Source organism: Dermacentor andersoni, chromosome 8 (genome assembly GCF_023375885.2).
Source record: "Dermacentor andersoni chromosome 8, qqDerAnde1_hic_scaffold, whole genome shotgun sequence".
Lineage (NCBI taxonomy): Eukaryota > Metazoa > Arthropoda > Arachnida > Ixodida > Ixodidae > Dermacentor > Dermacentor andersoni.
Genome location: NC_092821.1, coordinates 423,401 through 451,339, shown reverse-complemented (window position 1 = coordinate 451,339; position 27,939 = coordinate 423,401). Strand labels below are relative to the sequence as shown.

At 48.0% G+C, this 27,939-nt stretch overlaps 2 protein-coding genes across 6 annotated transcripts in view; one reads left to right on the top strand and one right to left on the bottom strand.

The window, feature by feature from the left end:
* The window catches only part of LOC126526693 (nuclear distribution protein nudE-like 1), a 463,503-nt gene that overhangs the window by 292,190 nt on the left and 143,374 nt on the right, over positions 1 to 27,939 (bottom strand). For all 5 annotated transcript variants that reach the window (XM_050174557.3, XM_055068353.2, XM_050174556.3 and 2 more), the window contains exon 4: positions 18,782 to 18,930. In XM_050174557.3, coding sequence (XP_050030514.1) covers positions 18,782 to 18,930 — 149 coding nt within the window. The remainder of the gene's footprint in view (positions 1 to 18,781; positions 18,931 to 27,939) is intronic.
* On the top strand, positions 1,613 to 4,379 carry LOC140219977 (uncharacterized). The gene is made up of 2 exons (XM_072290143.1): positions 1,613 to 1,749; positions 1,990 to 4,379. Exon 2 carries the CDS (start codon positions 2,543 to 2,545, stop codon positions 3,815 to 3,817), a length of 1,275 nt encoding a protein of 424 aa, XP_072146244.1. The 5' UTR covers positions 1,613 to 1,749; positions 1,990 to 2,542; the 3' UTR covers positions 3,818 to 4,379.

Below are 27,939 nucleotides of genomic sequence, written 5' to 3'. Positions count from 1 at the left end.
GAACAAAGACAAGCACGAATGACTTATTCCGTTAGCAGAATTGCGCAGAATGAGGGCCATAGAATAAAGAATTAACTGTGAGGGCCCAGCCATAGAGATGGCCCAACGAGCAATCTGTAAGCAGCGCAGTTCATTCGTGTTTCGGAGGGTGGTGTGGCACAGAGCTATGGGCGCAGCACATTCGCGTTCAGAGGGGTAGAAGGGCGACGGGAGAGATGTGCGCGAGGCTGGCATGCATCTCTAATGGAGAGAAGTGCACGGCAGCACTTGTGGTAGCAGGCAATCGTGCAGTGGCTCACATTTCACTTCTTTTTTTCTTCTCAAAGGTTTCGCATTCCATTACCTTTTGGCATGGACACGCAGCAGCCAGACTTGATCCTTATAACTGATAATGCGGCATGGAGACATTGTAGTAAGCTGGTTATTTCCTAATAGAAAGCATACAAATATTGACAATGCAGCAGCTTTTCATTGTTATAACCAATATACAGGGAAGTCCACTTATAACGATGCCACATATACCAATATTGACACGTGAACTCATTTATCTTTTTTGAGTGAGCACTTTTACCGTCCACGAAATGTTATCGCTCAGTGCAGGACGCACCTAAATGCATCGGAAGTTTCTAGAATGTTATCGATGCTTCTAGCCGCTGTCTGCTGTCAATGAACCTTGTGCAATCTGATTGCATGTACAGTCGAAACCCGCGGTAACGAAATATTTTCGGATCCCTGGCGAACAGCCATAGGAGTCAATGCATTTCCTATCTCGCGACAACGAAACTTTTTTCTATAGCAATCCCCCATTAACGAAATTTTCTGAAACGACAGTCCACAAATAATCTTATTTATCCAGAAACTAATTGTTCAAATTGTAATAACTAATTGTGTCCGGTGTGGGGTTCTCCTCCCATGCTCTTGGGACAAAGGAACGACAACACAGTAGTGCAAACAATCACAAGGGCATTTATTGCACCTTTCATAGATCAATGCCTGCTAGCCGAGTTGCTATCCCCAAAACATGCCGATGGGTGCGCGACAAATCTAGAAGTCCGACTCACCGCGACCGGATAGCAAGCGAATAAGTTCGCCCCATGCTGGATCCCAACGCCTGGTCGTTCGCATGTACGGTCACGCGAACCGTGGCGCGTTCCAAGGCGGCCACGCGAGACGGCCTCGCAGAAGCATGGATCGGCGCACGCGCGGCACGTCCGTACTGCTTCCTGTCCCGACCCAAAGAGGAAGCGCCTTCCGCTCCCGCACCCAAGTAACCCCGCCGGTAGCAGCTAGAGTTACTGTACATGCTACCACAGGTAGCATATACCTGTGGTAGCATATACAGTAACTCTAGTAGCAGCGCAACACTCGTGCCATCTATCGCGCTGCGCTTTGTAGTATAGTGTCGCCCCCTGTCAGATCTCTGTGTCATCGCACATGTATGTTTTGTAATTGCTTAGCTAGATGGCGTACCCCCCTTCTGTCATGTGACAAGCTTGGACCAATCGGGAGGTGTCATCTAGCATGTGAAGTCTTTATAAGTAATAAACGGCCGTGGGTCGGTCGAGTCTTCGTTCCGGTTTTCATCGGGAGCAGTTAGCTCCGTGTCTCCTTCACTGCGCCGGCGCCAGCTGCGCGTTCGCCCGTCGGGGCCCCCCGCTTGCCTGCCGCTGCCGACACAACATCTTTTGGCGACGAGGATGGGATTCCCGCAGCGGTTCCGACCGAAGCCCCGGGACACCAACGAGCTTCGTAAGTGAAGCGTCCCTTCCCGTGTCCGCATGGCAGGCAAACGCCGCCGACGCACTCGGCGTCGCGAGGCTTCCGAGCCTAGGCCTACTCGCCCCTTTGTTCTTGCCCCATTCCTGCGGCGAGCTCCGGCTTGCCTCCTGCACGCTACCCGGCATGGCTTTTACTGCGAACCTTCCCGTTTTTCTTGAAGTGCCCGGCCCACCGTTAATCCCTTGGTATCGCTGGAAAAAAATTTTTCAGGCCCACCTCGAAGCGGCCGGCGGTGGCGACTGGACGGACGCGCGACGAGCGTCCGCGCTCGTCAGCGCTCTCGGGCGTGAGGGACAACGGAAGTACTTTGCAGACGAGGAGCAGGAAGCAGCAAGGCAGTTAACCAGCGCAGCGTCAGCTTCAAGCGAAGCAGCAAGGCAGACTTCTTCCGGGGAGCCGCCAAGATGGCCGACGTAGTCCGGGAGGCCATGAAGATGGCCGACTTCTTCCGAGAAGCCGCCGAGACGACCGACATTTCGCACATGGCTCCTCCGGGAACCGTGGTGCTTGCGATCGGTGTGGCAGCACGAAGCATATTGCAACGTACAGGAATTGTCCAGCAAGGAATCGGCGGTGCAACGCCTGCCACACGTTGGGCCATTTTGCATCAGTATGCCGAAAAACCCGTACTGTTCAACACGTCTCTTCCGCAGAGACGCTGTCTTCAACTTCCGCAGGGCAGCCGTCCGCGTCTGTCTTGACGGTAAGCGCTTTTGAAACTAAAAAAGATTTGGAAGTTCCAGTCGTAGTGAACGGCGTCTCCATGCGACTGCCGGTGGATACGGGAGCGTCTGTCTCATTGATGACGGCCGAAGATTTTGGAAAGCACTTTGGTCGACAGCACAGACTGTCACAAACAGTGGACTTGAAAAATTTCTCCAAGCAACGCATCGACATTCAAGGCCTGTTTCAAGCCACTGTCCAGTTTTTCCAAAGGTCATGCTCCGTCACGTTCCACGTAACGACTACAGGAACATCACTGCTGGGTTTAGACGCCATCCAACGCTTGGGCATACAGATCGACGGTACGTCGTTGGCATGTCGTCTACCATCGCTTCCTTCAGTACAGAGCCCCACAGGTGTGCCTCCGGGTTTTGATCACCTTTCCAGTGACGAGTTGGGCCTCGTCAACAACTTTGTGCACCGAATTCATCGGCAGCAAGATGCGAAACCAGTATCTTCAAAGTTGCGCCGACTACCCCTGGCCCTCCGTGACCAGGTCACACATGAATTGCGACGTCTCGAGGACTGCGACGTCATCGAGCGCGTCGAGGCTACTGAGTGGGTGTCTCCACTCGTGGTGGTGCGCAAGAGGGATGGAACCATGCGGCTCTGTGTAGATCTGCGGGAACAGGACAGTCTTGTGTCTCAAGTTCAAGAAAAGGTCTTGCAGAAACAGTGGCAGACTAAACAGTACGTAGACAAACGTAGAGGTGCTCAGGCAACTCGTATCAAGGTGGGAGACACCGTCAGAATAAGATTTAACAGGAAGGGATTTTTTAAGTACAGTAAACCTCGTAAAGTCAAGGCCCAGATAGGACCATCTACTTTTCTACTCAGTGATGGGCAAACGTGGCATGTGTCTAAGTTAACCGTAGTGATGAAGGATCCAGCAAGTAGTACATTGTGTACAAGTGATAGAAACTTTTTGTACTCATATTCAAACTTGGATAGTCATTCCGATGACTCGTCTGTAGTGACATCGTCCTTTCATAGGCATCAGTTAAGTAGTTCGTCTGGCTGTATCACTTCCGAGTCTGCACAGTCAGCAGTCGTCTCTGATTCCGTTGGGGAATTGGTAGCCTCCCAGGACTTGTTGGGACGTCGAGAGGAGCTTTCTGGGCAACCCTCTCCAGCTTTGAGCGACAACCACATTCAGTTTTCCAACCAGGGGGAGGTAAATAATAGTGGGACGACTGGGTCTTTAAAGTCGACCGATACGCGTCGCAACCCCCTAAGTTCTTCTGAAGTACGCACGCGTCCTCATCGTGACAGAAAACTGCCTCCGTGGCTCGATGATTTTGTTTCTGTAGTGTAGAGCGTATTTAAGTCTTCGAAATGCCACGGCTAAGGGCCTCGTTGTGACATTTAGCAGACAGTCCACATGTTTCATTAACACAGGTATAAAATGTGCTCCTTGTTGCGGTGCAGTGAGTTTTGTGCCGTGTTTCTTGTTCGACTTTATTTGAGTGACTGCCCATATTTTGGTGCCCAAGACTGGTGCGCGTGTATGTGAACTTGGGCGGGGATGGATTGAATTTGTTGTGGACTTAAGTGCGTGCTTTGTGTGCAACTGGTGCGCGTGTGTGAACATGGGGGGGAATGAACTGAAATTGCCTTTGGACTTAAGTGCGCGTCTTGTGTGCGCGTTTCACTGTATGCTTGCTTTGTTTCCAGGGGGGGATGATGTAGTATAGTGTCGCCCCCTGTCAGATCTCTGTGTCATCGCACATGTATGTTTTGTAATTGCTTAGCTAGATGGCGTACCCCCCTTCTGTCATGTGACAAGCTTGGACCAATCGGGAGGTGTCATCTAGCATGTGAAGCCTTTATAAGTAATAAACGGCCGTGGGTCGGTCGAGTCTTCGTTCCGGTTTTCATCGGGAGCAGTTAGCTCCGTGTCTCCTTCACTGCGCCGGCGCCAGCTGCGCGTTCGCCCGTCGGGGCCCCCCGCTTGCCTGCCGCTGCCGACACAACACTCTTCAACCACTCCGACCGCCGCGGGCGCCAGGCCACACGAGCCGTGCGGGAAAACCAACATATCAGGGGACGCGTGAGGGTCGCGCATCCCCACACCGGAAACTGCTTAAATGCATTCGTTGTGCGCTTAAATTGCATTAAGTACCGCCACAGCACACTTGCGTGGCCACCGCCATCACTGTTTACAATAAAAAAAAAGCCTCGCACCACCTCGTGACAGGCGACAGCGATGATGATGATGGTGGTGGTCGTTCACCCGTCGCAACGGGTGACAGTGCAGTGTCCGGGCCAAAAATGTAATTATTAGTATTGTCACGCGGTGGTGACATTGAAGAACAGAGTAGAAATACTGTGAAAGACAAAACTAACTTTTATTGGGCGAACCTGTGCCCAGAAAAACAGGCTACACTTATAGCACAACGATAGCGGCGAACACGGTCGGCGATCGGCGAAAATCTGATCAACGGGTCAAGCATGTCGGCTTTTATACATCAATCGTCGAATGTTCCAGACTAATCGTTGGGACCCGCGTGCCTTCCAGAAAGTTCTACACCATTCGCATCAGGTGATAAAATCAGATAACATAAGGTTCGGCGACAACAGACAGCGGATAGAAGCATCGATAACTTTCCAGAAACTTCGGATACATGCAGGCGCGTCCCGCGCTGTGCGATAACATTTGTTAGGCGGCGAAATGTGGTCGCCCGATAAAGATAAGTACACGTGTCAGTATTTAAATGATACAAATAAAGGACAAGAACCGTAGGCAATCTCGCAGTGAGCACATTTAATTTAATCCTGTGTGCCATCACAGCATGTGCTAAATGCGAAGCGAAACGCCTGCGTGCGTGGCAGCCAAATCGACATCTAATACACGTGAAGGCTCCGATACCCCGGCTCCGATACCCCGGATGACACTTTATCAGTGGGCTTTGTGTACCGCCGCACATGGTCGTGTGCTCAGTGTGGCTGGCGCTACAGTTCGTCAACGTCTGTGTGCCAATCGGACCATTTGCTTTGACGGAATGCTAAGATGCCGCCTCCAGCCAGAAAGAGGAAATTTATTATACTGCAGGATAAAGCTGCAATTATTGCCCAAGCTGAAATGGGTAGGAAGAAAATGGATATCGCCGAAGAATTTGGAATTGCGTGCAGTTCGATATCTACGATTCTGAAAAACAAGGCCTCCATTCTCGGCGCGCTCGGAAATGGTGTGAGTGCGAAGAACAAAACGGTGAGCGCTGTGACATTTCCAGACGTAGACAAGGCGGTGTTTGCATGGTTTTGTGAAGAGCGTGCCAACAAAGTGCCGCTGTCTGGCAGAGTTCTTCAGCAGAAAGCGCTGGACTTCGCGTGCATTCTCGGGCACGCCGATATTAAGGCTAGCCCTGGCTTTTGCGCTACGTCCGTCAACGTCCTGTTCTTCCTTAATATCGTCTGTGTAAAACTGAGCGCAACATAACCATAGCCCTGGCTGGTTGAGCCGTTTCAAAGCCCGCTACGACATTGTGGCCAAAGTCATTTCCGGGGAGGCAGCAGCCGTCGGCCCTGTGACAACGTCATTGTGGCTGCTGACCAACAAAGAAGTATTGCACCAGTACAAGCCCTTGGACATATATAACGCAGACGAGACGGCCTTATTCTACGAGATGCTGCCACCGAAGACTTTGGACTTAAAAGACCAGAAATGCCGCGGGGGGAAACACAGCAAGCGGCGTGTAACAATTTTGTTGTGCACTAACATGGACGGCACAGATAAACGGCCACTGCTTGTAATCGGCAGAAGTAAGAAGCCCGGTTACTTCAAGGGAAATCTCCGGCTGCCCGTACAATATACCGCGAACCTGAAGGCATGGATGACCCGGGTCATATTTGGCAGCTGGCTCGAGGCCTTCGATACGGACATGCGGAAGGCAGGCAGATCGGTCTGCCTTTTTTGGACAATTGCAGTGCCCATCATGTCGATGACGTGTAAATGGAAAACGTGCACTTGGTTTTTTTTTTTTCACCAAACTGAACTTCCGTGCTGCAGCTGCTTGATCAAGGCGTCATTCGTAGCGTCAAGTACGACTAGAGGGAGAGGCTGATTCAGTGTCTGCTGCTGAACCTCCAATTGAAGCCTCCCACTGTAGTGGACATGTTCATAGCGCTTGAGATGGTGGCTGCCGCGTGGGTTGCGACGTCGCCAGCCGTGATAGCTAATTGTTTTAAACATGCCGGCTTCATTGCCACTCGGCAAGCATCATGCGCTGATCCAGTGGCATCGCAAGAAGATTCGCCCGAAGGTGCACTAGTTGACAGTGCTGGGGACGTATTCTGAAACGTTCGCCGCGGCGAAAGTTTCGCACTGGCCACACCTCCGCCGTTGCGGCGCGCGCTGAATGGCTGCTTTGACAAAACCGGAAATTCACTTGCGCCACCTGAATTTCCGGTTTTGTCAAAGCAGCCATTCAGAGCGCGCCGCAACGGCGGAGGCGTGGCCAGTGCGAAACTTTCGCCGCGGCGAACGTTTCAGAATACGTCCCCTGATGGCGCAGTGCCGCCATCGCTGGCCCACGCATGGGGTGAACTTTCTGCCGTGACTGATGGTGTTCCGGATGGGCTCAGCATCGATGAAGGTGCTGTGATGCATGAAGAGCTGACTGATGAGGTCATCATAAGTAGCGTTTGCCGAGGTGCCGATGACGACCACCAGACACCTAATCATGAGAGGACTGCGAACCCGCGAGATGTGTATAATGCCTTCGACATAATTCGTTCATTTTTCGGTGAGCATGATGACGACGTGGCAATGGACCACTTTTTGCTGTGCGAGTCGAGAGCAGTAAAATTGCTGCAAAGCATCGGGAAAGTAAGCTGACAGACTTTTGGCAATTGTATTTATTAATTTTTTTTGCAAGCCAATTCCCTTCCCTGTCTTCTCTGCCTCATTCTCGCGCTAACGAAATTCCCGCAAAAGCGAAATGTTTTGCTTTCCCTGCCGATTTCGTTATTGCGGGTTTCGACTGTATGCGCAACGCAAATTGCGTGGAACTTTATCGAAGGCATGCGGGTCCCAGCGATTACTTTGGAACATTCGACGACTTATCTACAACAGCCGACGCGCATGACCCGCTGATCAGATTTTCAACAAGCCGACTGTGTTCGCCGCTCTCGTTGTGCTTTAAGTGTATGTTTTGTGGGCACAGGTTATAATATAATTTCACTCATGAAGTGAGGGAGTGCGGGAAAAAAAGCTGACCAGTCAGCTGGACTAGTTCCCAGCTCCCCGGAGTACAAAATAGAAGAAACAGAAACACTTTTTCGCATGGCAACATAAAAACCACAAACAAATACTAAATACTAATGCAGCAATAACTTGTCGCTAAAAGCCCAATAAAATCTAGTTTTGTCTTTCATAGTATTGCTATTGCGTTCTTTAACGTCACTACCACATACACTATATTGGTTTTAACAATGAGTTGACTTCAGAGTATCAACTTGTGCATTACGGCTATGAGAAAAAAAATGTATACAACAAATGTTATTCACCGCATATCGGATATAACGATCGAAATTCTGCCTTTTGGGGGGTGTTTTCCATGCAGAATAGTCATGAAATTTGTGCTGCTCAGTTCCCCTTAACCGAGAGGGGGCCTACAAGAGTTCGCATCTGCCGCAATTACCGCACAGTGCGTCCTGCTAGCGAAAGCCGTGGAGAGCATCGCAAGTTGGTGCAGCGTCCCACAATATGGCGCCAGCTGCTTCGCATCCGCTTTGCCAACAAGCATCCAGAGAAAAAAAAAGAAGCGAGAAGCAGAAGCAAACCACGCCTTCGCCTCCTTTCTACTATCTCCCTCTCTTCCTCACCGAGCGTGGAAATGCGCCGCGGAAGCAGCGGTTGGTGTGCCAACACAGCGCAAGGATGTGACGCTTGGGACGAAGCTGTAAATTTTGCATGATTCGCGAAGTCGATGATATCGACAATTCTGAAAACCACGAGCGCCACGATCATGAAGGCTAGAACCATTGATCATGTCGCTGATCAACGAAAACGGCGGGATTTGCATGCCAAGGTGAAACCCCCCACGTGTGAAACCAACACAGTGGCAGCTGCTGACATTACCGAACTCTGGGAGCACGTCACTACTGGTGATAAAGTAGGCGGTGCTTCGATGGAGGAGTTTCTGTGTGGAGATGGCACTCCCTCGTTTTGCGAAGAATCTCCGAGGGGGCGATTCTCATGACACAGGCAGCAGCGTGGTGCAACAGGAGCGACGACAGCAGCAGCAATGACAATGAGATTGACAGTGCCCCACCTTTGACAGCGACCCCAACGTTCACGCAAAGTGCACTGTCGTCGACAGGGTCGCTCACTGATTTCATGCACGCTAAACTATAGTCACCAGTGTTCGCACAGCCACTGGACACGATGCACACCGCGGTTGTGAACCTGAAACTTCTACAAAAGCAAGCGCAGATTTCTGACTATTTCAGCCCGCTTAATGCTTGACACGCTGTTTAGAGGTATGAATAAAGGTTTCATTTTTCAGAGCCTTCTTTCTACGTCAATTGTTTATCGTAAGTGGCAAATTTGGTTTCGGAGGTATGCAGGTACGTTTAACAGCTTTTTTTTTTTTAACGGCAGTCCAGATATAGCTATAATAGGTTATAATGATCGGATTTTTCGTTATTCTTGATATCGCTATAAGTGGACTGCGCTGTATTGTTAAAACCGGTGTCATTATAAGTGGGTTTGACTGTATAGAGCATGTTACCTGGCTTCCAACCCACTGAGGCCTACAACTCTGAGTGGACAAGAATATAGTTCTAGTGCCGTACCTGTGCACTGCTTCACATTTCTAGTGTAACTAGAAGAATTAATAAAGTTGAAGTTGATAGCAGTCTCCAGTGCAATCAGTGAAGCATTCTTTTTCTTTTGGCAGAATGACCTTATCTGAATGAAGGCTCTCGGCAGTCTCTCGAGTTATCTTCCCTTGACAAGCTTAGGACCAGAGAGCCACAGATAGGCAGCAATGCAGCTGCTAGGTGCTTTTCGGCTAGTACTTTAGTGTGATGCCACACTTCTGCAGCCCGGTGTCTATGCTAGCTCAAGGGGCCTAAAGAAAAGAGCTCATGATGAGGTTCTCTTTATGAAGGGTTGGGATGACAGTGTAATGAAGATATGGTGACAATATAATAAGAGAGTCAGCGTGCAATGTGTTTAGTTGTGCAGTCCGAGGTGCCGACGCGCAAAATGTGTCGCCGTGGGTCCAAAGAGTCTACACATGACGTGCTTAGGAGATTCCTAGCTGTGGGTTCGAGAAATCGACGCTCAATGCGCTTAGTCAAGCACACTGAGTTGCCAATGCGTGAAATGCCTAGCCGCGGGTCCGAGAAGTCGACGCTTCATATGGCTAGTCGCGCAGTCCAAGTTGTCAAGGAGCGAAATGCCTCACGGCAGGTCCGAGGAGTGGACAGTCAATGTGCTTAGTCATGCAGCCTGAGGTGCTGATGCACATAGTAGCTATAGTAGCTATAACATATATGTGTGTGACTGGGTAGAAAAAAAGAGCAGGCGGCATGTTAACCCCTTCAGGGTCGAATTATTTCGAAAAAAAAACTTTCCCAGGTGGTCAAATTACTTTATTGCGGATCTTGAATGTACAAAATGTACATTGCGTTGCCACTGAGAGCAAGAATACCTCGCGAACGGCGCTGATAAATAAGCTAAGAGCAGCGCCAATCAAGATAGAAATCAAGTTTCACCGCCCTGCATGAGAGTGCCGACAAAGAAAATGACGTTTCGCGCACCTCCGTTGCGATCACGCGGCGAAACCAAAACCGCCAAAGGGGCGTTGCCACAGTCTGAGCGACGCGCTGAAGCTAGCAATCAGTTCTGTTTATCGCCCCAAGAAAGTAGCACAAATTTCAAACGCTTCTTGTAAGTGCTAAGAGGTGGCAGCACCTCTCGGTGAGCACGCATCATTATTATAGCATGAAATTTCAAACGGAGGGTTGGAACTGTACCCGTACGACAAAAACCTTCAAAGTGTTAATAGCAGTCAAGAAGATAGTCTCATGCTTCCCAATTGATACAACCCTAGGATAGAAATAACTTGAGCAGCAGGCGTAAAATGTTCTAATAAATTACTTCTAGGATCCATGTTATCGCCCACCAGATGCCGATTCTTCTTTGGCTAGGGAACAACATATATCTTTTTGGCAACTTCAATAATCCTCTCAATAATTGGTCTGCTATGTTTACTATGTTTCGTGCCTCAGCAGATTTTCTGGTGTAATGGCTAATAACGTTTGGCTGCAACTTATCACAAGTTGTCCAAAGCACTCGTGGTATTAACATGTCGGACTTGGTTTACCCGACTGCACCGGTCACTGCTAGACTGCTTTCTTACATAAAAACCTTTAATGACCATAAACTCATTAACTTCACAATTAACCTGTTCTTAACATTTCCTGGTGCAACAGCTAATAATACTTACCTGCAACTCATCACAAGTTTTTGTCCAAAGCACTCGTGGTACTAACATATCGGACTTGGTTTGAATAACTGGACCAGTTCTTTACATAGAATGCCTTAGTAACAATAAGCTAATTAACTTCATAATCAACATACTGTTGACATTTTCTGGTGCAATGGCTAAAACTAGCCGGGATTATAACCGAGTCAATTACAACAGAATAAACACCAAATTAGAAGTGTTTTTCAATTACCTTTTTCTACCGTTGTTTGCTTCGCGTTCCGCGACTTAGAACTGGACACATTTTAAACGCAATATATTAGAGTTAGTTGACAAGTATCTGCTATTAATCTCTATAGCAAATGATAAAAGTAGCCCATGGTTTACTAAACAACTTCAATTACTAAGAAATAAAAAGAAACGCTTGTACAATACTGCGTGACGTAATAGAGTCGAATCTTGTTAATTCAAACACGCTTAATTCAAACTTCTGCTTTATTTGAACTGAGGCTGTGGTCCCGCCAAAGTTATATGTATTCCAATGGGCAAAAACAGCCAGTAATTCGAACGCGCAAGTACTTGCAAGACGAGTTCATGAGAGTGGCTTGTTGGGCTAGTTGGTACATGGTTATACTAGGAGGATGCCAGCAAACTTGACAGTACAAAAAATCGAGAGGCAGACAGACAAAGAGACAGGGAGGTGGTTGGTTAAGGAAGATAGTTAAGTTGAACACACCGCACTCCGACAACGCTCTCAGCAGCGCACCAAATAATGTGGCAGCGCCTCCAAACAGCATTGCTCTGACCCCGCCATAGAGGAAGGCTTAGGAGAAACCCCTCAATGCCTCGCGCGAAAAAGAAAAGGCAAAATTTCACCCTCTCTCAAACGGCAAGGTCGCCATTTCTGCGTCGTGCCGTAATGCCCCAGCCACACTAACAGCAAAATGCGCACCGCAGGAGAGATCGGAGCCACTTTTTCCAGGCTTGACGCGGCGGCAAGTGGGCCGTGAGCTGAGACCTATGAGAGCGGCCCCTACAGTGACGTATGCATAGGAAACTGGTATCATGCAGAACTGCCCGACAGCTCTATTCGTACTCGCGTCTGGTTCAACCGGACCACTTGTTTCGCACTATCGTCTGCTCGCGTCAACTCTCGCTCATGCTTATTTTGGTTGGCTTGGTTGGCCTCATTCACTCTTGTTTTTTTACAGTGATGCGCCTAAACAATGGAAAGGTTGTTCAAGACAGTGCGCCATATCCGATTCTGTACGACAAGAAAGAGCCTGAATACAAGGACGCAAAGGTGACACTCAGTACCTCATTCTCTTGTATTCTGAACGCGGTGACGACACAAGGGAGCACACTAACATGTTTATGATCAGCAGCAACTACTTCATCATCTTGATAAGAAATGACTCATGTTAAGGATACTTGTATGAGCATCGGACTTTCGATCTTCCGCAGCGAGTGCCGACCGCGTAGACGCTTGCAGCGGTGAAACTGTGCTGTCGGCTGTCAGGAGGATCGTGTGTGCCAGAAAAACACTGACTCTAAAGTCTGGGAGGATGGAGGTTGAGACAGCTGTCATCCTTTTTCTCACGTTCCGTGCCAAAGCACAACCACCGTTACACAATGCTCGTGTCTGACAGAGATAGTGCCACCTTCTCTGCCCTTGTGCAAAAAAATGTTTATGGACTGGTCCCCGTTTCGAAAAAGGGATCTCTGAACCACATCCAGAAGAGGATGGGGACAGCACTGTGCAAGCTTGTGCAGAAAAGTAACAAGGCGTTAGGAGGGAATGAGTAAAGGCAAGGCGCAAAAGACAAGGACTGAAGGACACAAACGACAGGACCGGCGCCTTCAGTCCTTGTCTTTTGCGCCTTGCCTTTACTCATTCAAGCATGAACCAACCAGCCCAAGCAAGAGTTTTACTTTTAGGAGGGAAGGGCAGGCTGACAAAGGCCCTCATCGACAAGTTGACCGCTATTAGGGCTGGGCCCTATGGAACATCCAATGATGTGGCTGCAATGCAGCGTGCAGTGATGGCATCGTACTACCACGTGACATCGACGGACGAGGATCCTCGCCACACTTGTGCCCTGAGGGTGCAGACTCATGGTGTCGTCATAACGCCAGCAAGAGCGACGGTGTGCCACCTCCGAAGCATTGGTACAATCTTCCAAGCTATGTTGCAGAAGCACTGCTACCTGTTTATGAGCGCCTCTCACAGGCTCCTCTTCTGCAATGCTGCCTGGGAGCAAAGACTCAGAATGCATCAGAATCATTTCGCTTGGTGCTGTGGTACCTGATGCCCAAAGAGAGCAGCATGTGTCACTGATTGCTGTGGAGACAGTTCTAAGATATAATGCTGGCTGCCACAGGTCCACCCAAGAGCTATGTTCATCAGTGGGGCTAACACCTGGCCACCTGGCCATTCAACGGGCAGCCGAGTAGATTCTCTACGCTTGAAAAAGACCAAGCAGCGATCGCAAGAGGAAGCGGAAAGGCGGCAAAAGAAGAGAGTGCCTAAGGACATCTTCAGTTACGCTGCAGGGTCAATTTAGACCGATATATGTGCTCAAAACTTCAAAGCTCATTTTCTCAAAATAACTTTTTTTGCTGGTGAGGCTGCTTGTTCCAGCCATATCTCTGTAACCACTCATCAGATTTGCAGTTTTCTTTTTGTGGTATATCTGAATAAATTTCTGAGGGTAAGACAAGCCCATTTTTTATATATTGTGTCTGATTTGTGATTTTTAATCAAAATTTGATTGATGAAATCGTAATCACCAGCACTAAAGTCATCATCAGCAGCAGGAGCCTGGTTACGCCCACTGCAGGGCAAAGACGTCTCCCATACTTCTCCAACAACCCCGGTCAAGTACTAATTGTGGCCATGTCGTCCCTGCAAACTTCTAAATCTCATCCGCCAACCTAACTTTCTGCCGCCCCCTGCTACGCTTCCCTTCCCTGGAATCCAGTCCGTAACCCTTAATGACCATCGGTTATCTTCCCTCCTCATTACATGTCCTGCCCATGCCCATTTCTTTTTCTTGATTTCAACTAAGATGTCATTAATTCGCGTTTGTTCCCTCACCCAATCTGTTCTTTTCTTATCCCGTAACGTTACACCCATCATTCTTCTTTTCATAGCTCGTTGCGTCGTCCTCAATTTAAGTAGAACCCTTTTCGTAAGCCTCCAGGTTTCTGCCCCGTAGGTGAGTACTGGTAAGACACAGCTATTATACACTTTGGTCAATTATTATTAGTATTATACAATTCGGTCGTCTGGTAAAATTTTTCAGCGAGGAAGTTTAAAGAAAGGGCGCTGTCTTGCCCTGAGGTATCCATCTGGGAATCATCATAGTGAATTTCATAGTTGCAGCACCTTTTGAAAGTTCTCCAGGCCTGGAATGCAAAAATCATGTGCACCATTCTGACATATTGCTGTAACTAGAGAATCAGTGAACATAACTGCATTAAATTTTGTAGTTCTACTAATGCTTTTGCTATGAGTCTAAATGAAAATTTTCAATACACGTTTATTTCCAACAGATTGGTGGAGGCAGGAAAAAAAAGCTGCAAGTGAAACACCCTGCCCCCTATGAGCATAAGACATGGGCAATGCCGAGCTGCTGTGTGTTTTTGGCAATACAAAAATACACAGTTCTGCAAGAATGCATGAAAAGCACTAAGTGAAAAGTGAGTAGTTGTGCATAGAGAAATTACACGTTTCACACATCACAGAAGCAGTGTGTATGTGTGCGTGCGTGTAAACAAGAAGCTCTAAACTCAACTAATCTGCACTCCTGACATAGCTGACCATATGAACATGAATATTAGTCCTGCTGATTAACCCTTTAGGGAACAATGATGTTAACACGTTTTTGTAAATGTTGAAAATGTTTTACAATTGGTTAGAGCAATATTAGCTCTTTGTTTGGCTGGTTAAACTCTGCGCCAACGGGTGGCTGGACTGTGGAGACCGATCAGGCAGCTCAAATACGTCTATGCTAAAGTTCCTTCATCAGCTTGAGTTTATGCCTCCAACGTTCCGTCGAAACGCCCAGCTCGCCTGTGGTTACCGGAATACCTGACACGTTCGGCGCTGCTTCGATAGCTCTCGCTTGGGGTCGACTGCCAAGCAGCTGGTGGAGAGTTTGGAGAGGCTTCGCGCACTCGCATCTAGAGAACCATAAGTCGACGACACGACGTGCCATCATGACGCAGAGCCAGTGAAGGCAGAGCTTAGCCCCGATCACTCGGCGAACAAGTTGGAGAAAATGCATGACTATAGAGGAGGGTAACTTGTAATCGTCCGTAGCTCTCTTAATATGAGACGTTTCACACAAATTGTGGTGCGAATGATTAACTTTAGCTGAACCCTACGCATCTACAAAATTTGTCCAAACCGTTTCAGGGGCCCGTTAACAAGGGATAGATCGTTTTTCCTGTTCATGTGATACAACTCTGCAAAAGTCATTGCCTATAAATTAAGATATGTCAATAAACAATAAAGTTGGTATCCGAGGGTAGCCTCCCTCCTCAACGTAACCACCTGTGGTCTATTTAATTTGAAATGTGGCAGAGGGAATGCTCTGCACCCAAAGTGCTTGGTGATCTCGTTGCAGGTTAACCGCTGGTCCCTGAACTCAGGAGCGAGAGATCCAGCCCCTTCAGCGAGTACACGGCACACTAATCCTCATGCCGCCCTCCACTGTCCCCACGTGCACTGGGAACCAAGTAACTGTATGTGAAGTGATATCCCTACCCTGCAGTAGTCTGTTAGCCAGTTCCACAACAAGTCCCCTCGAGAAGGCTTTAATCGCTAATCGCGAGTCACTGAACACCAAAACTCTTCTTGAATTAATTAGTGCTAGAGCAATAGCCACCTGCTCGGCGACCCCCGGATCTTTGGTATAAATGGAAGCAGCATTTCTAACGCTCCCTTTGCCATCTACCACCACCACCGAATAAGCACCTTTCCCATTAATCCATGCGGCGTCAACAAACGCAAACTCCTCCTCCTGATCCTTTGCCTCTCGCAACAAAGCCCTAGCTCTCGCGAGGTCATTCCCCTTTTCAAATCTGGTGACAGGCACTCACCTGGTAATTAATAACCTATTTCACTAACATGCGTATGCTCCAAACTACTTGAGCATGTTATGGCCTCTCGTATCTACTCTTACGTTCAATCCAATAACTTTTTCTTCTTTAATCAGCATGGTTTCAGAAGAGGCTTGTCATGTGACACGCAGTTATCTGAATTCACAACTGACCTTCACTTTAACATGAACAGTAATGACCAAACTGACTACCTCTTTCTTGATTTCTGTAAAGCTTTCGACATTGTACCTCACTGCAGTTTGATTTCCAAGTTCTCTGCCCTTTGATAGATTCATTAACACTATCTTGGCTTCGTAATTTCCTGTCTATGCATCAGCAATTAACAATAGTGAATAACTTTTTATTTAACCTTGATGACGTCATGTCCGGTGTCCCTCAAGGCAGTGCTAACGACTGCATTGTCTACCACACTAATAATTGTTTCAATGACGAATCTATACTCTAAAATGACCTTGATCTTATTTATAATTGGTGCGAAACGTGGCAGATGTCCATTAAGCCACTAAATGCAAGATAATTTCATTTACCTGATAACGCCCTAACTCAGTGTTTCACTATTCAATTACCTAATACCATTATTTGCAATACTTCATCGTACAAATGTCTTGGCATCGACTTTGCACCTGATCTTACCTGGGCTACACTTATAGCAGCCCTAAAGTTTCTGAGGTCCTGTGTTACCTGTGTAGAAACTTGCGCAACACACCTTCTAACATACAGAAATGAGCATATCTAACATATTGTAGCACTCTTCAATGAAGCACACTAAACAAACTGGTTTAGTGAACCAAGCAGAAAGCAAAAATGGCCGCCTCAAGGAGCGGCGTGCACGCTTCGAAAGCGATTCTGCTGCATTTGCAGCTGGTCATACCGAGCAGTAGCAAGTCTGTCAGACTTGACTCTCAGAGCGACGACGAGGTAAGCCAGCCCGGAACATCGGCGGTCGCAGCTCGACACACTAAACTATAGTGCTTAAGCTTAAATTGTTGTAGTGGAATACATGTTCAAAAAAAAATTTTTGATTTCTTCGGACATAGTGCCTATGAGACAGCAATACGCTTTGTATATCTTAATTCCTTCTTTACATTTTTTTTCTTAGTACATGTATGTACAAGCATGTCTTTACAAAGTTCAATTTATCCCACAATCTTGATTCTGGCAATTTATATCTTTTTTATGATATACATCTCATTAATAAACCTATTATGCGTGAAAAGTGCATTCATTGTGCTTTTTGTTTATGTATTACACGAAATATTGAGTGCAGTAGTTCCTTAAAAAGAAAATCTGGCGTAACCTACAAAAAGCACCTATTTTCTCCATGGTAGAGAAAGAATTAATAACACTGTATAATGATGTTCCACTGTACTGTTTGTAGCCTTTGTTTTGTGACCTTTTCATTCGGTGCTACATCTTTTTGTTAATATTTTTATTGCAAGGAAGCGCACAACACGAGAAAAGGCACACAGGACACAGCACTTTGCACTAAGAATATTAACATGCAATAAGAACAAAAAGAACAGAAAATGAAGGATAACAACGATAAGTATCAGCCACGGAGATAATCCAGTTCTTTTGTTGAGAGCATGAGGGACGCAGAAACTGACGCATGCGTCACCACTTTTTAATATGCAAAATGCCTCCGATTTCCCTCGCACGCTTTACACTATATCTGCAAATTATTTCGCACTTCTTAAAGATCAGGTTTCAACCAAAGGTGTTACAGTGGGCATCGTTGCATGTGAATAGCGTCGCACTTCTCAAAGCAAGACACCTTTCCCCATACGTGGGCTGCATTTCCCATTGATTTCGATGGGCATTCATCCCTAGCTCCATAGAGAACGAATTCCACTTCGACGTAATAGTTCTGCGAATGTTTCTACATTAAGGTGGATGTCTCATTTTCCCTTTATTAATTACTTCTCTCCACCTTGCGGGTTGCCGCTGAACTATTATGTCAAACTCTTGCCTTTGCATCCGAGTTGTTGATAAATTCGACTTCGCCTGCCATCTGCTAGCTGCTTGGTTAGCTCAGATAGTAGAGCGGCTGCCCCGGGAAAGGCAGTGGTGCCGGGTTTGAGTCCCGGACCAGGACGAATTTTTTTTCAACTATGAAGCTTTCCTTTCGAGAAACCCGTATGGGTCTCCTTTGTAGCACTTAGCTACGTTTAGGTGGATGTCTCATTTTCCCTTTATTAATGAATTCCACTTTGTTGCTTGTACGCCATATACGTTTAAAGCACAGCCGTCATCTCGAACAACCGACAGCAGTGCCGCACCGTGAAGCTACCGGCAGATAAAGTCAGGCCGATCCAAGAAAAGTCCACCGCTGGGAACGGATATGTTCACTCTGCAGTTACAGATGTAATTTGGCTAAAAAAAATAGGGGCAAAGACTTTCTGCTTCCCCCTTGTAAATTTAACTTCAATGTGGTAAACAGGGGCACTATTCTGGACATTTAAAGCTTTGCCATGTCATAAAGCTCTCCATCTTGTCAAGCTCTATTTAGACCACGGGACTGCGGCTACAGCCTCTCTGACAATATGGCGGAATTTGATGGTGTCCAGAATAGAGTAATTCAGGCCTAATGAGCGTCCTAGTAGCGTTGGTAGCACGACAGTCGACCCGCCCTCAGAGCAATGCTACCATTGGAGAGCACCGCTCAGGTTTGGGGGGCTAGGCCAGTGCGGTAGTACTGAGAGAGAGATGCGTACCGCTTGGCGCGCTCCAGGTCATCATTGGACTGCTCCAGCTCGCGGATGTAGCTGTGCATCTCCTCGCGGGAGGCAGTGACCTCCTCCAGCTGAGCCTGCAAGTCGTGCACCTGCCGTGCACCCTCCTGCTTGCTCTGTTGAAGCTTCTCCTGCACACAAGACACACAAGATCAGATGACAACTCTTCTACATATCATATCCCAGCAATGACCCCGCACACAAAACCCAGAAGGGTGACCATCGTTTGCTGCCCCTTTTGAGAGCTGCTGAGGCACTGTTTAACCCAGCTCATGATGGGCAAGTGCCACTTTTTTGGCTTATGACAAGCTTACCTCGTCCATCACGGGTATTTTATCACTTCATTTTCTGAATGGCTCTTGACAAAAAGAAGCCATCAAAGGGTGCTTTGTTTTCACAATAAAGACGGCAATAGCTTTGCTACCGTATGAGCTTTTATTAATAACTTTCATGCTAGATAGCCGCTGGTGATCTCTACGCAGACACTGTTTTGTAGTGTGGCGACACACTCCGCGCATATATCTGCGCACCCTCCGTCTTCGTATCATCCGGCCCAGCATAACACAGCTGCACGCTAGACTGCGTGGCCGATAAAACATAGTGCCACCGCCGCGTCACCCGAGGTATACATCACCGACGGTGGCTATAAAAACAGGCTGCCTGGCTGAGAAGTACCGCTTCCTACCGTCCGCTACTGGGACGAACGTAGAATTGGTATGTCTGTCCGATGCCATCGTTAGTCGTATAAAGAGTCGTTACATTTTTATGTTGGGATTCGTCCTTCGGCAGACACGACATCCCACAGTAGTCTGCTACCTATACTGACATTGTATTTCTTACTCACGATTTTTTTCGTTAAATGAAGGTGTGGGACATGAAGTCCCAGAAAGAATACTGGCAAGCCTCGGAGAACCCTAAATAATTTATTATAATAGCTTTTTTCCCACAACCACTTCCTAGGAGATGAATACTGTGTCGCGACATCACGATGCAGAAAGTGGTCATGTCGGAGAAAGACACTGCAATGTTTTGGCACTTAGCAGTGTGTCCCATGGGCTCGTTGGTTCATCTTTAGAATAAATACAGGAACAGCGCAACACAGGACGAGCGAGTAAAGAGCACTGGACAAAGTGCTGACTGGCTACCAAATGCTTTATTGGCAGAAGCAGCATACAAAGACAACATTGAATGTGACAAAAAGAACAGAAAATGAAGGATAACAACGAAAAGCGTCAGCCACGAAGATAATCCAGTTCTTTTGTTGAGAGCATGAGGGACGCAGAAACTGATGCATGCGTCACCACTTTTTAATATGCAAAATGCCTCCGATTTCCCGCGCATGCTTTTCACTATATCTGCCAATTATTTCGCCCTTCTTAAAGATCAGGTTGCAACCAAAGGTGTTACAGTGGGCAGCCAGATTACTGTACGGGTTGCCTTTTAGTGAAGTGGCATGCTCGCGCAGGCGATCATTAATGCACCTCCCCGTTTGCCCGATATAGCAACGTTTACAATCAAGTGGGATCAACAAAAGAACTGGACTATCTTCTTGGCTGATGCTTATCCTCTTACGATTCTTTTCCCGTTCTTTATGTCACATTGAATGATGTCTTTATATTGTGAATACATTCCACAAATATCCTTTTGGCGTCCCGAGCTCCTTGAAAGTTGTGGACTGGTTAAAGTCAAGTGGGATTTGTGCCAATGCTGCGATGTCTGTAGATATTGAGGAACTGTTCTATTCTATCCCACACGATAACCTGTTTACAGCTGTACGTGATCTGATTGAAGAAAGTGGGGAAGTAGCTTTTATGCATTCCTGCGCTTCGTCACTTGAATCTTTTATGGAACTTCTCACGTTTTACCTGTCAACCACTGCAGTGTCCTTTAACAAGGATGTCTTTGTACAGAAAAAGGGTATTTGCATCGGATCTAAGGTTGCTCCCGCATTGTGTCACATTTCTTTATCAAAGTTTCACAGTAATGTAATTCACAAGCTGCAGGACAAACGTATTGTGCGAATTTTTAGGTATGTGGATGATTTTTTAGTGCTTTCAAAGTTGAATTGCGATGATAGCCTTGAATCAAACGCAAGAAGGATTTTAACGTGTTTCGAGGAGTCCTCCCGAGATCTCAGGTTCACATTCGAACTTTGCAAAGAAAACTTGATCAGATTTCTTGATTTGGAAATTAAATTTAAAAGTGAGAGTCATGTATGTTGGCGGTATTGTCCGAGATAGAAGAAAATCGCTCCTCCCATATGAATCGTCCCACTCCAAATTAAAACGTGGCATAGCTTCCTTGTGCTTGACAAATGGTCTTAACAAGAGTTGCACCCATTCATTGCAGGAGTTTTGAAGCCCAGAAGGCGAGATTAATGTCGGCAGAGTACTCGGTCTCACTTTTGATGGCTGTCAGAATCCTTGGTTAGAAAGTTGACAAAAAAGAAAACCGTGGACGACAATGAATCTTCAAAATGAAAAAAGGTCGTAGTGATGCTGTATTTGCATGGCTTGTCACATAATCTTAAGAGGGTGGCCACTAGGAATGGCGTCACACTAGTGTTTTCGGCGCTGAGCAATCTGGTTAGGTTATGCAAAAGCATTACAGGAGAGAAGAAAGATGCGACTAGTGGCAGTGGAAAAAAGCACACCACTTTTTGTTCACAAAAAGTGTGCATCATGGGTTGTGCATCGCATACATCTGTCATGCAGATTGCCCTATATTGGCCAGACAGGTCGTTGCGTTAATGACCGCATGCGTGAGCATCGCTATTTGCTGCTACAGGTACAGGAGGGAACTTGTCATTGCATTGTAGAAGCACGATTGCCGACCAGTTTCTGAAAGTGTATCGATAGTGGGAAGAGAGCGCAGTAAACTGGAAAGAGAAATTAGCGAAGCGTTCCACATGAAAAAGTTGGACGCGCATACATGTATGAGTGAACCTTCGGTTCATATCAATGATAAAGAACTTCAATTTCTAAATTTATGATGTTAATCCAAGTGTTGTTGCCTTTGTCAGGAAGGGGTGTGACTTGGCTTTTGTGTATGTGTATATCTTTTGACCACAAGCCTTGTTATTGTTCATGGGTGTATATGCATGCGTGGCAGAGATTTGTGGAATGTATTCACAATAAACTTCAGTTGTAAGTCCAGCGTTGTCCTGCCCATTTCTACTTCTTGTGCTCGCGTCCGTACTTGCTGGAAACTGTTATATGTTCACCATGCACCAACTGGCCCAGCAAACTACTCTACCAAATGTTTTTATATGCTGCTTCTGCAAATGAAGCATTTGGTTGCTAGTCAGCGCTCTGTCCTGTGCTCTTTACTTGCTCGTCTTGTGTTGCACTGTTCCTGTTTTTATTTTTTTGGCACTTGCTCTTGCTAGCTGGGATGCTTACTGTGCTTCTCCTTGGGCAATGGTGAAACAGCCATTTTACTTCGTGGTGCAGGTACTGGTGCACACAAAAAGCCAATTTGGCACAGGGTCCAACGCACATGTGTTTACCATATACAATGCAAATTTTAACTGATATAGTCTATACGTTGTGGAAACGAACGGATTTGTGCAAGGGTTACACTGCAGCCAGAGTCAGGAAAGTATGCAATACATCTCCATACCACGACGCACAAAGGGTGCTGTGACCAGGTATGTCGATACAGCGCAGAGAAGGCACCACGGACAGATCACCAACAAATGCTTGCTTATTAACCCAGGATACTACACAGTGCGAGAGTTGCGGCATGGGGGTGAAGGCTCACTGCAAGACTGATCGAGCATGTGTGCCTGCACTGCATGGCCTGCACTGACCATGACATCATGCAATATACTCATGCCATGCACATCAGGGAGTTTTCGAATAGGGGCCACAAAAGTTTTGTGGCTGCAAAAAGAAAAAAGAAAGAAAGGAAAGAAAAAGCGTCAGTGCCACTTCACATACGCGGGACGTAAATAAGGTTTCACCTTTGCGTCGATGACGCTAGTTCACTGAAATAGCACAGCAACCAAAGCTTGCTGAAAAAAGTTTTTCATTAACAAACACGGCAGCACCTATCGAAATGCCGGCTCTCGCGACGTACCCCATTCAACCTCATTCACTAGTACCATTCCTAACTATGCACCACGTGTGATTCTGATCGCAGCGGCTCTTTTGCAAAGCCCCGCTATCACCCATAAACATCGAAAAAGGCCTACCTTTATTCCTAAAATGTGACATCCTCCTTTGGCAAACTCTGCGATACCATGCGGGTGGGTTCGATGAACACCAAACTAAAGTGCCAGCAAGATGGTACAGTGGCACTATATTGTACGTCTGTTAGAGAAATATGTGCGAATGACGAACCGGATGACTCAGACGAGCCCAGAGAGTTTCTCACTGTATAGTGAGAAACTATGGATGGGCCTATGCTACCTCCTGTGATGACAGCGTGCTGTTGGATTTGATTTCAGCTTTGCTGGCTGTGAAGCACTGATGAAAGGAGGGTTTCGCTCTTATACATGCTTTCGCACAGACTCTGAGCAATTTCCCGCTAAAATGCCATTTTGGTGCAGGATGGCGCAAAGGACCGCTTATGATGCAGTTTGGCACAATTGGCACAGCTGTTCCACGACTGCTTGGGAGGCCCTATGTATAATATAAATGCACAAACACTTATTTTCATTTAGCAGCAGCATAGTAAACGATCGAGTTGGCCCAATATAAAGAAATACGAATACAAAATTTCTACACACCGCTTCCGCTCAAATTTTACCAGCTTGCTGTGGCGAGGGCAGGGCAAAGATACTATGCAATTGTATCACGATATGATACAAGATACTAAAGTAACAAGTATTTGAGATACATATACAAGATCCTCATGCAATTATTGTATCCGATACGATACTTTCCACTTGTATATCCAGATACTTCGATAAATTCACAAATTTCTCATTATAGATCTGTTACAATCCGCCCGGGATCGTGAATGAGGGAGGGCTTGAGGCACCATCCGTTAAACAGATACTCCACAGCGTGGTGGTGACGAATGATGACTGACCGCCGAGCAGCTGTGCTCGTCGGTGTTTATTGGGTGCGGCGACCAATGTTGCCTACCGAGCTTGGCAGGCCACAGAGTCTGGCAAGCCAACGAAGATTATGCCGAAGGGGGCATGACATGCTTGTTACACCACCTTACCCCCACTTAGTTTATCGACAACAAAAAGACATCCAAGTTCAAAGTACGAGGCTCTGCCTCCACCCTAGCCGGGTCGACGGTGGCTGCTACCCGGGCGAGTAACGGTCCGGTGGCCTCCGCTGTCAAGTACTCTGCCTGGGCACCAGTGCTGACGGGTCAGGCGTAGTGACAGCGGGTGCTGCCTGAGCCAGCCTCGCTTCATCCGGAGGGTCCGCAGTGGTCGGCCTTGTGAGTGGTGACAGGCTCGACAACGACCCAATGGGCGCCACACCAATGGCAACGCTTGCTGCCTCAGAAGTGGGCAGTGCTCCGCTGGGAGCAACTGGTGCTGCCGCTAGTCCTCCTGCGGGCTGGAACTCTGAAGTGGCAGTCCAGGGTGCTGGCCAGCTCCCAAAGCAAAGCCTAACATGGTCGGTGTGTCTGTGCCACGTGGCTCCGTCTGGCATGTGGACGAGCAGCGATGAGGCCCTGAGGAGCTGGCAGGAGACACCCCCTGTCCGGTGGACCAGGGTGAGCCAGGACAGAAGTTCCTGGCGGAAACTGGAGCTCCCAACTAAGGCAAAGATACGGATTGGCACCCTTGGTCAGCAGCCAGGTTTTACTTCAGCTGCTTCAGGAACACTGTGAATCGGAGGTCCGGATGCAAGACGTCCAAGGGTGTCTTGACCATCCGACCCAGCAGGAGCTTGCAGGGGCCATGGCCAGTGACATCGTCGGGCGTGGTCCGCTACTGGAACAGTATCCGGGCAATCTGGGCCCGGAAATCCCTAGTCTGGCTCTTGAGCTTGTCCTTGGTAGTTTTCACCAACGTTACTAGACTAGCTTCAGTTGTAAAATTCTCCGCCCGCGCGCCTACAGCCGCTGTTGCCACTTCTTTGACAGCCGCTAGATGGCAGCGCCGTTCCATCGAGCTCCACTGCAGACGCCTCGCCGCAGCCTTGGGTTCGTGCGGACGGGCAGTTTGCGCGTGTTTTACGCTTGCTGGCATTCTCCCTCGTCCGAATTAGTGATACAATGAGAAAGCGGTATCGACCTATAGCAATAAGATTTATCGGGCCAGTTGGTTCATACTGAAAGAAGGGTAAACTGCACAAAAGGAAGAAATGCATACAGCGAAGCACAGAAGCTGCGTTTCTAAATGTCGTGTGTTTCTTCCTGTTGTCTTAACGTATCGCGCAATTAGGCTCAGGAGCCTGCAGATCCGGCCAAAGTGCGTGATTGTAGGATGATCTTCATCCCCACCGAAGCTTCTCAGTACGCTAAGGAAGGGCTACAAAAAGAAAGATGAGGTCAGTGTTTGTACACACAAGCCACACACACACACAAAAAAAAAAAGAATCGTCAGCTTTTCCACTCCGTAAAGATGGTTTACCAGCGAAGGTGAAACTTGCGGCCCCTGTGTTTATCAGTGGGTTAACCCCGAGGGTTCATTAAAGTATTGCTCAATTACTGCTGGGGCCTGACAAGGTCGTTCCCGTGCAGGCATCACCTTGAGTGGTATGCTGGTCCTTGAGGCTGGCAGCTTACAGTTACCAGCTGGTTTACCGTCTGGGAAAGGACCTGGGACCTGCTGATGCCCTGAGCCGCCTGCCCCTGCCTGAGGTGCCTCATGCTGTTCATGCTGCTGAACCTGCTGCAACCTGCTGAAGTGTTCATGCTGGAGCATGTATACCCGGAGGTACTCTCCAGATGTGCGACATTGCAAGTGACTAGCCGGGACCCAGTCCTATCTCACGTGGTCAAGGCGGTGTCCCGTGGGGAGGAATTGGTTCAGCACGCCTATAGCCACAAGGCTGCCGAGCTGAGCTTGCAGCATGGATGCCTACTGTGGGGTTCTAAGATGGTGATCCCACAAAGTCTCCGGTCCAGGGTCCTGCAGTGGCTGCATACGGGCCATCCTGGCATGGAAAAGACCAAGATGCTGGCCCGATGCCATGTTTGGTGGCCTGGCCTGGACCAAGACATCACTCACATGGTGCAGAGCTGCCAAATCTGCCAGGAGCATCAGCGGGTCTCACGTCATGTGGAAATCGCCCCTGGCCGTTCCCACAGAGACACTGGTCCCGCCTGCATGTGGATTTTGGGGGGCCCTTCAGGGACCATTACTTCCTGGTGGTGGTGGACACCTTTTCGAAGTGGGTGGAGGTTCTACCTGTCACCACGCCATCAGCAGGTGCGACCATTGCAATGCTACGACAAGTCTTCGCCACCCAGTGGTTGCCAGATGTCATCGTGTCCGACAATGATCCTGCTCTCACCAGCGCAGAGTACCTGGTCTAGCTGATGAAGAACGGAATCTGCCGGATGATGGTTCCGCCATACCACCTTGCATCAAATGGTGCGGCTGTGCGGGTGGTGCAAACCATCAAGGACAAGCTCAAGAAGAGCCAGACTGGGGATTTCCGGACACAGATTGCCCGGATACTGTTCTCGTACCCGACCACACCCCACGATGTCACTGGCCGTGCCCTCTGTGAGCTCCTGCTGGGTCAGATGGTCAAGACACCTTTGGACGTCTTGCATCCGGACCTCCAATCCACAGTGCTCCTGAAACAGCTGAAGCAGAAGATGACTGCTGACCGAGGGTGCTGTCCCGAGCCTTTGCCAGAGTCGGGAGCTCCAGTTCTTGCCAGGAACTTCCGTCCTTGCCCACCCTGGTTCACCAGACAAGTGGTGTCTCCTGCCAGCGCCTCATCACTGCTTGTCCGCATGCCATACAGGACAATGTAGCACAGACACTCCAACCATGTCGGGCCTCGCCTCGGGACCTGGTGTCTCCCCTCGAGTGACACTTCAAGTACCAGCCCGCAGGAGGACTAGCCGCAACACCAGTCACTACCAGCGAAGCACCGCCCACCTCGGCGGTGGCAAGCTTTGCCAGTGGTGCGCCCATCAACACCGCGTCCCATCAACACCGGTGCCCAGGCGGAGTACTCGGCCACCGGACCATTATTTGCCTGGGTAGCAGGCACAGTCGACCTGGCTAGGACGGAGGCAGAGCCTCGTACCTTGAACATGTATGTTTTTTTTGTTGTCGACAAACAAACTGCGGGTAAGGGGGTGTAACAAGCATGTGATGCCCCCTGGGGCATGATCTTCATTGGCTTGCCAGACTGTGGCCTGCCAGGCTCAGTAGGCAACATTGGTCGCCGTACCCAATAAACACTAACGAGCACAGCTGATCGGCGGTCAGTCATCATTTGCCACCACGCTGCGGAGCACATGTCTAATGGAGGGTGCCTCGAGCCCTCCCTCGTTCAAGAACCCGGGCGGCTCGTGACACCTTTACTTCCAATTTTTCGAGGCAGCAAGGGTTAACGTTGTGTCAAAAGCCAACCTAGGTTATTTCATATTTGGTATAGTGGTAATGTAAAGCTGGCGTTTGCAGGCCATGTTTCATAGGTCCTGTAGCGTCTCCTAGTAGGATTCCACGGTGGGTGGTTGGCATGAATGCTTAAATGACTCTCTCTTATGGCTGATTCCTTGAGGATAGCAATGGGGGCTTGTTGGTACGGCATATCTTATTTTGTTATAGCTCAAGCTTGACACTGACAACAGAAGACACATCTGACACACACGGCAGTACCTTCAACAACAGATTTATTTCTCGTTCTCGTCGCTAATATACACCCCCGACCCGTCATCAGCATGTTTAAAATTTTTGGAAAAATAAAAAAAAAATATAAACTGGGAACTACACGTAGGCAGTTTCTTGACTCACATATTCACAGATATGTACACATTCAATGCGAACAAAGATAATTCAGCTCTTTTGAAGATAATGAAATGGAACGTTTACTGATGCATGCGTCGCCAAATGTTGATAAGTGTCTGGCTTTTATTATCAAGTGCGTCATTTCACACCTGCTTCTACTCGTGATGACTGTTCCTATAAATCTTGGTTTGCACTTGCATCTCTGGCAATGGATGGCAAGAAAGCCGTCAGCGGCCACGTTGTTAACTTT

Excerpts from the sequence above, each read along its gene's own strand:
- LOC140219977 (XM_072290143.1), top strand. The coding sequence starts at position 2,543 with ATGCGACTGCCGGTGGATACGGGAGCGTCTGTCTCATTGATGACGGCC.